The sequence below is a fragment of the Pseudophryne corroboree genome, chromosome 11, assembly GCF_028390025.1.
Source record: "Pseudophryne corroboree isolate aPseCor3 chromosome 11, aPseCor3.hap2, whole genome shotgun sequence".
In the NCBI taxonomy this organism is placed as follows: domain Eukaryota; kingdom Metazoa; phylum Chordata; class Amphibia; order Anura; family Myobatrachidae; genus Pseudophryne; species Pseudophryne corroboree.
In genome coordinates, this window is record NC_086454.1 from 268,957,413 (window position 1) to 268,970,125 (window position 12,713).

General features: G+C 48.7%; 1 protein-coding gene and 1 long non-coding RNA gene across 4 annotated transcripts in view; one reads left to right on the top strand and one right to left on the bottom strand.

The window, feature by feature from the left end:
• The window catches only part of VAT1L (vesicle amine transport 1 like), a 213,214-nt gene that overhangs the window by 172,829 nt on the left and 27,672 nt on the right, over nt 1–12,713 (top strand). For all 3 annotated transcript variants that reach the window (XM_063945386.1, XM_063945385.1, XM_063945387.1), the window contains exon 5: nt 7,826–7,929. In XM_063945386.1, coding sequence (XP_063801456.1) covers nt 7,826–7,929 — 104 coding nt within the window. The remainder of the gene's footprint in view (nt 1–7,825; nt 7,930–12,713) is intronic.
• Nucleotides 1–12,713, bottom strand: part of LOC134969436 (uncharacterized) — a 102,787-nt gene that overhangs the window by 75,900 nt on the left and 14,174 nt on the right. The window lies entirely within an intron of this gene.

The following is a 12,713-nucleotide window of genomic DNA, read 5'->3' on the forward strand; positions in this document are numbered from 1 at the left end:
AGTCATTGCATTGCATGGAGGCCACAAGTATTCAGTTAATGCCCTCCAAACCAAAGGTTCTAGACAATGAGTTCCCCTGAATATCATTCATGGTCCACAAGTTGAATCTCAGTTGCCCACTGGGTACCCCTTTAGTCTGATACAAATGTTGGTGCCCTACCTCTATAAAGATAATACTACCAGACTCTGAGGGGTCTGTATGAAGATCAGAGTATTACAGTAGGTTAGTGTCACTTTGAGTTTACAGAAAGAAAATGCAATTTTCTGAAGCAGTGTGGATCAATTCTTGTATTGATAATGCTGTATTCTAAGTACCCCCTTTTCCTCCCCTTATTGCAGAATTCAAGTTAATTTCATTAAGTATAATTCGCAGATCTGTAGACCTTTCATTGGCTGTAATATTAATTTCTCTAACGTCCTAGTGGATGCTGGGGACTCCGTAAGGACCATGGGGAATAGACGGGCTCCGCAGGAGACAGGGCACTTTAAGAAAGAATTTGGATACTGGTGTGCTCTGGCTCCTCCCTCTATGTCCCTCCTCCAGACCTCAGTTTGAATCTGTTCCCGGACGAGCTGGGTGCTACTTAGTGAGCTCCACTGAGCTTGCTAAAAAGAAAGTATTTTGTTAGGTTTTTTTATTTTCAGAGAGATCTGCTGGCAACAGACTCTCTGCTACGTGGGACTGAGGGGAGAGAAGCAGCCCTACTCACTGAAGATAGGTCCTGCTTCTTAGGCTACTGGACACCATTAGCTCCAGAGGGATCGTACACAGGATCGCACCCTTGGTCGTCCGATCCCGGAGCTGCGCCGCCGTCCCCCTCGCAGAGCCGGAAGACAGAAGCCGGTGACAGAAGCAAGAAGACTTCGAAATCGGCGGCAGAAGACTCCAGTCTTCAAATGAGGTAGCGCACAGCACTGCAGCTGTGCGCCATTGCTCCCACACTAAACCCACATACTCCGGTCACTGTAGGGTGCAGGGCGCAGGGGGGGGGGGAGCCCTGGGCAGCAATTAGAGACCTCTTGGCAAAAGGAGCATATATACAGTTGGGCACTGTATATATATGCATGGGCCCCCGCCATATTTTTACACTAAAACGCGGGACAGAAGCCCGCCGCTGAGGGGGCGGGGCTTCTTCCTCAGCACTCACCAGCGCCATTTTCTCTCCACAGCTCCGCTGAGAGGAAGCTCCCCAGGCTCTCCCCTGCAGAATCACGGTAGAAGAGGGTAAAAAGAGAGGGGGGGCACATAAATGTGGCGCCAAAACAGTATATACAGCAGCTACTGGGTTAACACTAAGTTACTGTGTGATTCCTGGGACATATAGCGCTGGGGTGTGTGCTGGCATACTCTCTCTCTGTCTATCCAAAGGGCCTTGTGGGGGAACTGTCTTCAAATAGAGCATCCCCTGTGTGTGTGGTGTGTCGGTACGTTTGTGTCGGCATGTTTGACGAGGAAGGCTATGTGGAAACAGAGCGGGAACAAATGAATGTGGGGTCGCCGCCGACGGCGCCGACACCCGATTGGATGGATATGTGGAAGGTTTTAAATGATAATGTTACTTCCTTGCATAAAAGGTTGGATAAAGCTGAAGCTTTGGGACAGATGGGGTCTCAGCCCATGCCTGATTCTATGTCGCAGAGGCCGTCAGGGTCTCAGAAGCGCCCACTATCCCAAATTGTTGACACAGATATCGACACGGATTCTGACTCCAGTGTCGATGGCGATGATGCAAAGTTGCAGCCTAAAATGGCTAAAGCCATCCGTTACATGATTATAGCAATGAAAGATGTGTTGCACATCACAGAGGAAACCCCAGTCCCTGACAAGAGGGTTTATATGTATGGGGAAAAAAGGCAAGAGGTGACCTTTCCCCCTTCACATGAGTTAAATGAGTTATGTGAAAAGGCTTGGGAATCTCCAGATAGAAAACTGCAGATTTCCAAACGGATGCTTATGGCGTATCCTTTCCTGCCAACGGACAGGTTACGCTGGGAATCCTCCCCTAGGGTGGACAAAGCTCTCACACGCTTATCCAAGAGGGTAGCCCTGCCGTCACAGGATACGGCCACCCTAAAAGATGCTGCGGATAGAAAGCAGGAGGGTATCCTGAAGTCTATTTATACACATTCAGGTACCTTACTAAGGCCGGCGATTGCGTCGGCCTGGATGTGTAGTGCGGTAGCAGCATGGACAGATACCTTATCTGAGGAGCTTGATACCTTGGATAAGGATACTATATTAATGACCCTGGGGCATATAAAAGACGCTGTCCTATATATGAGAGATGCTCAAAGAGACATTAGCCTACTGGGCTCTAGAATAAATACAATGTCGATTTCTGCCAGAAGGTCCTGTGGACTCGGCAATGGACAAGTGATGCCGACTCAAAAAGGCACATGGAGGTTTTACCTTACAAGGGTGAGGAATTGTTTGGGGACGGTCTCTCGGACCTGGTCTCCACAGCTACGGCTGGAAAGTCAAATTTTTTGCCATATGTTCCCTCACAGCCTAAGAAAGCACCGTATTACCAAATGTAGTCCTTTCGATCACAAAAAGGCAAGAAAGTCCGAGGTGCGTCCTTTCTGGCCAGAGGCAGGGGTAGAGGAAAGAAGCTGCACAATACAGCTAGTTCCCAGGAACAGAAGTCCTCCCCGGCTTCCACTAAATCCACCGCATGACGCTGGGGCTCCACAGGCGGAGCCAGGCCCGGTGGGGGCGCGTCTCCGGAATTTCAGCCACAAGTGGGTTCACTCCCAGGTGGATCCCTGGGCTATAGAGATTGTGTCTCAGGGATACAAGCTGGAATTCGAGGAGATGCCCCCTCACCGATACCTCAAATCGGCCCTGCCAGCTTCCCCCTTAGAGAGGGAAATAGTGTTAGCTGCAATTCACAAATTGTATCTTCAGCAGGTGGTGGTCAAGGTTCCCCTCCTTCAACAAGGAAAGGGTTATTATTCGACCATGTTTGTGGTACCGAAACCGGACGGTTCGGTCAGACCCATATTGAATTTAAAATCCCTGAACATATACCTGAAAAGGTTCAAGTTCAAGATGGAATCGCTCAGAGCGGTCATCGCAAGCCTGGAAGGGGGGGATTTTATGGTGTCTCTGGACATAAAGGATGCTTACCTTCATGTCCCCATTTATCCACCTCATCAGGCGTACCTCAGATTTGTGGTACAGGATTGTCATTACCAATTCCAGACGTTGCCGTTTGGTCTCTCCACGGCACCAAGAATATTTACCAAGGTGATGGCGGAAATGATGGTGCTCCTGCGAAAGCAGGGGGTCACAATTATCCCATACTTGGACGATCTCCTCATAAAGGAGAGGTCCAGGGAGCTGTTGCTGATCAGTGTAGCACACTCTCGGGAAGTGTTACAGCAGCACGGCTGGATTCTAAATATTCCAAAGTCGCAGCTGATTCCTACGACGTGTCTGCCCTTCCTGGGCATGATTCTGGACACAGACCAGAAGAAGGTTTTTCTCCCGACGGAGAAGGCGCAGGAACTCATGACACTGGTCAGAGACCTCTTAAAACCAAGACAGGTGTCGGTGCATCACTGCACGCGAGTCCTGGGAAAGATGGTGGCATCGTACAAGGCCATTCCCTTCGGCAGGTTCCATGCGAGGACCTTTCAATGGGATCTGTTGGACAAGTGGTCCGGATCACATCTACAGATGCATCGGCTGATCACCCTATCCCCCAGGGCCAGGGTGTCTCTTCTGTGGTGGCTGCAGAGTGCTCACCTTCTCGAGGGCCGCAGATTCGGCATTCAGGACTTGGTCCTGGTGACCACGGATGCAAGCCTCCGAGGGTGGGGGGCAGTCACGCAGGGAAGAACTTTCCAAGGTCTGTGGTCAAGTCAGGAGACTTGCCTTCACATCAATATTCTGGAACTAAGGGCCATATACAACGCCGTAAGTCAAGCGGAGACCCTGCTTCGCGACCAATCGGTGCTGATTCAGTCAGACAACATGTGGCTCATGTAAGCCACCAGAATTCTTCGCTGGGCGGAGAATCACGTAAGAGCACTGTCAGCAGTGTTCATTCCGCGAGCTGACAACTGGGAAGCAGACTTCCTCAGCAGGCACGACCTCCACCCGGGAGAGTGGGGACTTCATCAAGAAGTCTTCGCGCAGATTGCAAGTCGGTGGGAACTGCCACAGGTGGACATGATGGCATCCCGCCTCAACAAAAAGCTACAGAGGTATTGCGCCAGGTCAAGAGACCCTCAGGCGATAGCTGTAGACGCACTAGTGACACCGTGGGTGTTCCAGTCAGTTTATGTATTTTCTCCTCTTCCTCTCATACCCAAGGTGCTGAGAATCATAAGAAAAAGAGGAGTGAGAACAATACTCATTGTTCCGGATTGGCCAAGAAGGACTTGGTATCCAGAGTTGCAAGAAATGCTCACAGAGGACCCATGTCCTCTGCCTCTAAGACAGGACCTGTTGCAACAGGGACCCTGTCTGTTCCAAGACTTACCGCGGCTGCGTTTGACGGCATGGCGGTTGAACGCCGGATCCTAGCAGAAAAAGGCATTCCGGATGAGGTTATTCCTACGCTGATAAAGGCTAGGAAGGATGTGACGGCTAAACATTATCACCGTATATGGCGAAAATATGTTGCTTGGTGTGAGGCCAGGAATGCCCCTACGGAGGAATTCCAGCTGAGCCGTTTCCTTCACTTCCTACAGTCGGGAGTGACTTTGGGCCTAAAATTGGGTTCCATTGAGGTCCAGATTTCGGCCCTATCCATTTTCTTTCAAAAAGAACTGGCTTCTCTTCCTGAAGTCCAGACGTTTGTAAAGGGAGTGCTGCATATTCAGCCTCCTTTTGTGCCTCCAGTGGCACCTTGGGATCTTAACGTGGTGTTGAGTTTCCTGAAATCACACTGGTTTGAGCCTCTCAAAACCGTGGAATTAAAATTTCTCACCTGGAAGGTGGTCATGCTATTAGCCTTGGCTTCAGCTAGGCGTGTGTCAGAATTAGCGGCTTTGTCACATAAAAGCCCCTATCTGGTTTTCCATATGGACAGGGCAGAACTGCGGACCCGTCCACAATTTCTGCCAAAAGTGGTGTCATCCTTTCATATGAACCAACCTATTGTGGCACTGTGGCTACTCGTGACTTGGAGGATTCCGAGTTACTTGATGTGGTCAGGGCTTTGAAGGTTTATGTAGCCAGAACGGCTAGGGTCAGGAAAACAGAATCTTTGTTTATCCTGTATGCTTCCAACAAGCTTGGTGCTCCTGCTTCAAAGCAAACTATTGCTCGCTGGATCTGTAATACGATTCAGCAGGCTCATTCTGCGGCTGGATTGCCGCTGCCAAAATCAGTTAAGGCCCATTCCACTAGGAAGATGGGCTCTTTTTGGGCGGCTGCCCGAGGGGTCTCGGCATTACAGCTTTGCCAAGCGGCTATTTGGTCAGGTTCAAACACTTTTGCAAAGTTCTACAAGTTTGATACCCTGGCTGAGGAGGACCTTGTGTTTGCTCATTCGGTGCTGCAGAGTCATCCGCACTCTCCCGCCCGTTTGGGAGCTTTGGTATAATCCCCATGGTCCTTACGGAGTCCCCAGCATCCATTAGGACGTTAGAGAAAATAAGATTTTACTTACCGGTAAATCTATTTCTCGTAGTCCGTAGTGGATGCTGGGCGCCCGTCCCAAGTGCGGACTTCTTCTGCAATACTTGTATATAGTTATTGCTTAAATAAGGGTTATGTTGGTTGCATCAGGGTTAATCTGATGCTCCGTTGTTGTTCATACTGTTAACTGGGTAAGTTTATCACAAGTTATACGGTGTGATTGGTGTGACTGGTATGAGTCTTGCCCTGGATTCCAAAATCCCTTCCTTGTACTGTCAGCTCTTCCGGGCACAGTTTCTTTAACTGAGGTCTGGAGGAGGGACATAGAGGGAGGAGCCAGAGCACACCAGTATGTGCCCTGTCTCCTGCGGAGCCCGTCTATTCCCCATGGTCCTTACGGAGTCCCCAGCATCCACTACGGACTACGAGAAATAGATTTACCGGTAAGTAAAATCTTATTTTTAGCTGCAGGAAATAATCACTATTAAACAGTTTTATTATGTGACTAAACCTATGCCTAACAGTCACTTAAAAGCAACAGGGATACATACAGGAGCATAGCCAGAACTTTGAGGGCCCCATAGCAACATTTAAAAGGGGCCCCCGTCCCAGTGCTTCTAGAGAGACAGTTCTCTGCAGCAATTGTTGATTTTATGCCCTATAGTAGTGCCCTAGTTCATTTTCTGAACCATAGTAGAGCCTTATTTAATGTTATGCCCCATAGTAGTGCCCTAGTTTCTTATGAATCACAGTAGTGCTTAAGTTCACCCTATGTCACATTTCAGAGCTGCCAGTACACATTATGCCGCACAGTACCCCCTAATTATGATATAGTGCTCCCCATTAATATTGCGCCTCATTACAGTGACCCGGTTCATATTATATAACATTAAAATGCCCTCCAGTTCATTTTATACCACACTACAATGAGCAGGTCCAGGGGCATACCTAGATATATTGCAGGCCCCATGGAAAAAGTTTGAAAGGACTCCTACGTACCACCCAATGGTGAAAAATGTATATAACACTTGTAACTTTGACAGGGAAGGTGGGCCCCTCTCAGCTCTGGGCCCTATAGCAGCTGCACTGCCTGCACCTTTGGTAGCTACGCCCTTGGACACATATAGATAAGACTGTCCAACCAAACAGAAGCATTACTGTATCTCAGACCTTGAACTTGTTTAAACCCAAACATAAATCAGCACTTCTCCCTGTACTCATTATAGCATGTACATATAATACTCTTTTACCCTTTATATCTATCTTAAATTTCTCTTCACCTGTTATGTCTCTCTATCTCTTTTTATCTATGCTTAATTTTCTATTTTTCTTTTTCCCTTTACAACTATTGTACAAACTGTTTGAAAATGTTATACTTATTGACTTGCTTGTTTCGTTATCTTCTTTGTGCTTTATTTTGTAACTAATTTACGTGATTCTTTGGCGGTTAGGTTTTTATCAGTATAGAAACATAGATCCTACAATAAAACACTTACTGTACATTATTTTCTATTTTCCTCCATTGTGCAGATCTACAACTTTTACTGCCTCCATACTTGAGAACCCAGGATGTGAATTTAATGACTTAAGGTCTGATTAAGAGAGGGACGGAAATTCAATACCGCATGCAAGCAGCTTTGAATTTCCATCCGATTTGAAGGAGGGACATGCAAGAGACATCTCCGCAGAAGAGACACTTCCTGCATGTAGCTGCGATCCCAGCTCTGCGACAGATGTAGCAAGCTGGGAACCAACATTGCGACCAGCAGCCCGCTGAGTAAGCCTCAGTTTGCGCAGCTGGCCAACGGAAGTGGGAGCTGTGAGGCCAGAAAGTCTGGGTGGTGACATGCAGACCCTAAGCTCTCCCCTCCCAGAAAAATGGGTACAACACTGACACAACCCTGTTTCCAGGAACGCAGTACTTCCCCCGCCCCTACGCTTTCAATGCTGCTGCCTGTCAATTGGACATCAGCAGAGGGGAAGTCTGTACCATCACAAGGCCCTGTGTACCATCGCAGTGGCAGATTCCCGATAATCGCAACTCTGCATGGTTACCCAGGCCTGCACCTATCTCTGAATTAGTCCCTTAGTTCCCTATTTCCTTATTCCTTTATTATATAATTCCTTTTTACTGTAGATGCCCATTTATATTAAATACAGTTATTTGATTATACTGTATATAGTAAGTGACTGGACCGTGCTATAACCATCTTTCTATAATACAATTTGCAGGATCTCCCCAGAAGGAGTAGACATCGTCCTAGACAGCTTATGTGGGGAAAACACTGGAAAAGGCATTGGCCTCCTGAAACCACTGGGAACATATATTCTATATGGTTGGTTGCTTTATGCGTCTACTGTATATAGTATTTAGCTCTTACTCATCATCATTGAAAACTTACAATGGGGGGGAACCATTCTATGGGTTGAAGCAGTATTCATGAAAAGCAGCCAATCACTTGACTCTGAACCAGAAACTTCATGATAATTGTCATGAGAGGAAATCTCTACTACGGTGCCCCATAGCAGTTTTGAGGGGCGGCAATGTATTGCCCCGCAGCTCCCACTCTGAGTTCTTCTGAGTGGTTGCCTGCAAATGCCAGCAGATCCTGATTTAGCTTCGCTGCGGTTGCTCTCAAATGATAGTGGGAATTAGGAATCATGGTTTAGGTTTGAGCTCCGGCCACCAGAGGTCACTGTTTATTATGATACTTGCCTCTATCAAAGATGGTCAGGACTAACTCTGATTAATCCATCTTAATCTACCATGGATTACAAAAAGGCTGACACACTTCTTCATTGTTCTGCTTGTTTAGCTCTTACCCCCTTATTTCTCTAACGTCCTAAGTGGATGCTGGGGACTCCGTAAGGACCATGGGGAATAGCGGCTCCGCAGGAGACTGGGCACAAAAGTAAAGCTTTAGAACTACCTGGTGTGCACTGGCTCCTCCCCCTATGACCCTCCTCCAAGCCTCAGTTAGATTTTTGTGCCCGAACGAGAAGGGTGCACACTAGGTGGCTCTCCTGAGCTGCTTAGTGAAAAGTTTTAGTTTAGGTTTTTTATTTTCAGTGAGACCTGCTGGCAACAGGCTCACTGCATCGAGGGACTAAGGGGAGAAGAAGCGAACTCACCTGCGTGCAGAGTGGATTGGGCTTCTTAGGCTACTGGACATTAGCTCCAGAGGGACGATCACAGGCCCAGCCATGGATAGGTCCCAGAGCCGCGCCGCCGGCCCCCTTACAGAGCCAGAAGGCAGAAGAGGTCCGGAAAATCGGCGGCAGAAGACGTCCTGTCTTCAACAAGGTAGCGCACAGCACTGCAGCTGTGCGCCATTGCTCTCAGCACACTTCACACTCCGGTCACTGAGGGTGCAGGGCGCTGGGGGGGGGGCGCCCTGAGACGCAATAAAAAACACCTTGGATGGCAAAAAATGCATCACATATAGCTCCTGGGCTATATGGATGAATTTAACCCCTGCCAGAATACATAGAAAAACGGGAGATAAGGCCGCCGATAAGGGGGCGGAGCCTATCTCCTCAGCACACTGGCGCCATTTTCCCTCACAGCTCCGTTGGAGGGAAGCTCCCTGTCTCTCCCCTGCAGTCACTACACTACAGAAAGGGTTAAAAAAGAGAGGGGGGGCACTAATTTTGCGCAGTATTAAAGATACAGCAGCTATAAGGGGAAAAACACTTATATAAGGTTATCCCTGTATATATATAGCGCTCTGGTGTGTGCTGGCAAACTCTCCCTCTGTCTCCCCAAAGGGCTAGTGGGGTCCTGTCCTCTATCAGAGCATTCCCTGTGTGTGTGCTGTATGTCGGTACGTTTGTGTCGACATGTATGAGGAGAAAAATGATGTGGAGACGGAGCAGATTGCCTGTAATAGTGATGTCACCCCCTAGGGGGTCGACACCTGAGTGGATGAACTGTTGGAAGGAATTACGTGACAGTGTCAGCTCTGTATAAAAGACAGTGGTTGACATGAGACAGCCGGCTACTCAGCTTGTGCCTGTCCAGACGTCTCATAGGCCGTCAGGGGCTCTAAAGCGCCCGTTACCTCAGATGGCAGATATAGACGCCGACACGGATACTGACTCCAGTGTCGACGGTGAAGAGACAAATGTGACTTCCAGTAGGGCCACACGTTACATGATTGAGGCAATGAAAAATGTTTTACACATTTCTGATAATACGAGTACCACCAAAAAGGGGTATTATGTTCGGTGAGGAAAAACTACCTGTAGTTTTCCTGAATCTGAGAAATTAAATGAGGTGTGTGATGATGCGTGGGTTTCCCCCGATAACAACTGATAATTTCTAAAATGTTATTGGCATTATATCCTTTCCTGCCAGAGGTTAGGGTGCGTTGGGAAACACCCCCTAGGGTGGATAAAGCGCTCACACGCTTGTAAGAACAAGGGCTCTACCCTCTCCTGAGATGGCCGCCCTTAAGGATCCTGCTGATAGAAAGCAGGAGGGTATCCTAAAATGTATTTACACACATACTGGTGTTATACTGCGACCAGCAATCGCCTCAGCCTGGATGTGCAGTGCTGGGTTGGCGTGGTTGGATTCCCTGACTGAAAATATTGATACCCTAGATAGGGACAGTATATTATTGCCTATAGAGCATTTAAAAGATGCATTTCTATATATGCGTGATGCACAGCGGAATATTTGCCGACTGGCATCAAGTCTAAGTGCGTTGTCCATTTCTGCCAGTAGAGGGTTATGGACACGACAGTGGTCAGGTGATGCGGATTCCAAACGGCATTTGGAAGTATTGCCTTATTAAGGGGAGGAGTTATTTGGGGTCGGTCTTTCTGACCTGGTGGCCACGGCAACAGCTGGGAAATCCACATTTGTACCCCAGGTCGCCTCTCAACATAAGAAGACGCCGTATTATCAGGCGCAGTCTTTTCGTGGGCAAGCGGGCAAAAGGTTCCTCATTTCTGCCCCGTGACAGAGGGAGAGAAAAAAGGCTGCAGAAATCAGCCAGTTCCCAGGAACAGAAGCCCTCTCCCGCCTCTGCCAAGCCCTCAGTATGACGCTGGGGCTTTACAAGCAGAATCAGGCACGGTGGGGGCCCGTCTCAACGAATTTCAGCGCGCAGTGGGCTCACTCGCAAGTAGACCCCTGGATCCTTCAGGTGATATCTCAGGGGTACAAATTGGAATTCGAGACATCTCCCCCTCGCCGTTTCCTAAAGTCGGCTTTACCGATGTCTCCTTCTGACAGGGAGGCAGTTTTGGAAGCCATTCACAAGCTGTATTCCCAGCAGGTGATAATCAAGGTACCCCTCCTGCAACAGGGAACGGGGTATTATTCCACACTGTTGTGGTACCGAAGCCGGACGGCTCGGTGAGACCGATTCTAAATCTAAAATCTTGAACACTTACATACGGAGGTTCAAATTCAAGATTGAGTCACTCAGAGCAGTGATTGCGAACCTGGAAGAAGGGGACTACATGATGTCTCGGGACATCAAGGATGCTTACCTTCATGTCCCAATTTACCCTTCTCACCAAGGGTACCTCAGGTTTATGGTACAGAACTGTCACTATCAGTTTCAGACGCTGCCGTATGGATGGTCCACGGCACCCCGGGTCTTTACCAAGGTAATGGCCGAAATGATGATACTCCTTCGAAGGAAGGGAATTTTAGTTATCCCTTACTTGGACGATTCCCTGATAAGGGTAAGATCCAGGGAACAGTTGGAGGTCGGTGTAGCACTATCTCAGGTAGTGTTGCGGCAGCACGATTGGATTCTCAATATTCCAAAATCGCAGCTGATTCCGACGACTCGTCTTCTGTTCCTAGGGATGATCCTGGACACAGTCCAGAAAAAGGTGTTTCTCCCGGAGGAGAAAGTCAGGGAGTTATCCGAGCTAGTCGGGAACCTCCTATAACCGAGCCAAGTCTCAGTACATCAATGAAATGGTTCGGGGAAAAATGGTGGCTTCCTACGAAGCAATCCCATTCGGCAGATTCCACGCGAGAACTTTCCAGTGGGACCTGCTGGACAAATGGTCCGGGTCGCATCTTCAGATGCATCAGCGGATAACCCTGTCACCAAGCACAAGGGTGTCTCTCCTGTGGTGGTTGCAGAGTGCTCATCTTCTAGAGGGCCGCACATTCAGGACTGGGTCCTGGTGACCACGGATGCCAGCCTGCGAGGCTGGGGAGCAGTCACACAGGGAAGGAATTTCCAGAGCTTATGGTCAAGCTTGGAGACATCACTTCACATAAATATCCTGAAGCTAAGGGCCATTTACAATGCTCTAAGCTCAGCAAGACCTCTGCTTCAAGGTCACCCGGAGTTGATCGGACAACATCACGGCAGTCACCCACGTAAACAGACAGGGTGACACAAGAAGCAGGAGGGCAATGGCAGAAGCTGCAAGGATTCTTCGCTGGGCGGAAAATCATGTGATAGCACTGTCAGCAGTATTCATTCCGGGAGTGGACAACTGGGAAGCAGACTTCCTCAGCAGACACGACCTCCACCCGGGAGAGTGGGGACTTCACCCAGAAGTCTTCCACATGTTTATAAAACTCGACAAGTATTGCGCCAGGTCAAGGGACCCTCAGGCAATAGCTGTGGACGCTCTGGTAACACAGTGGGTGTACCAGTCAGTGTATGTGTTCCCTCCTCTGCCTCTCATACCCAAGGTACTGAGAATTATAAGATGGAGAGGAGTAAGCACTATATTCGTGGCTCCGGATTGGCCAAGAAGGACTTGGTAACCGGAACTTCAAGAGATGCTCACGGAGGATCCGTGGCCTCTACCTCTAAGAAGGGACCTGCTCCAGCAAGGACCCTGTCTGTTCCAAGACTTACCGCGGCTGCGTTTGACGGCATGGCGGTTGAACGCCGGATCCTGAAGGAAAAAGGCATTCCGGATGAAGTCATTCCTATCCTGATCAAAGCCAGGAAAGATATAACCGCAAAACATTATCACCGCATTTGGCGAAAATATGTTGCGTGGTGCGAGGCCAGTAAGACCCCGACGGAGGAATTTTCAACTAGGTCGATTCCTACATTTCCTGCAAACAGGAGTGTCTATGGGCCTGAAATGGGGGTCCATTAAGGTTCAAATTTCGGCCCTGTCAATT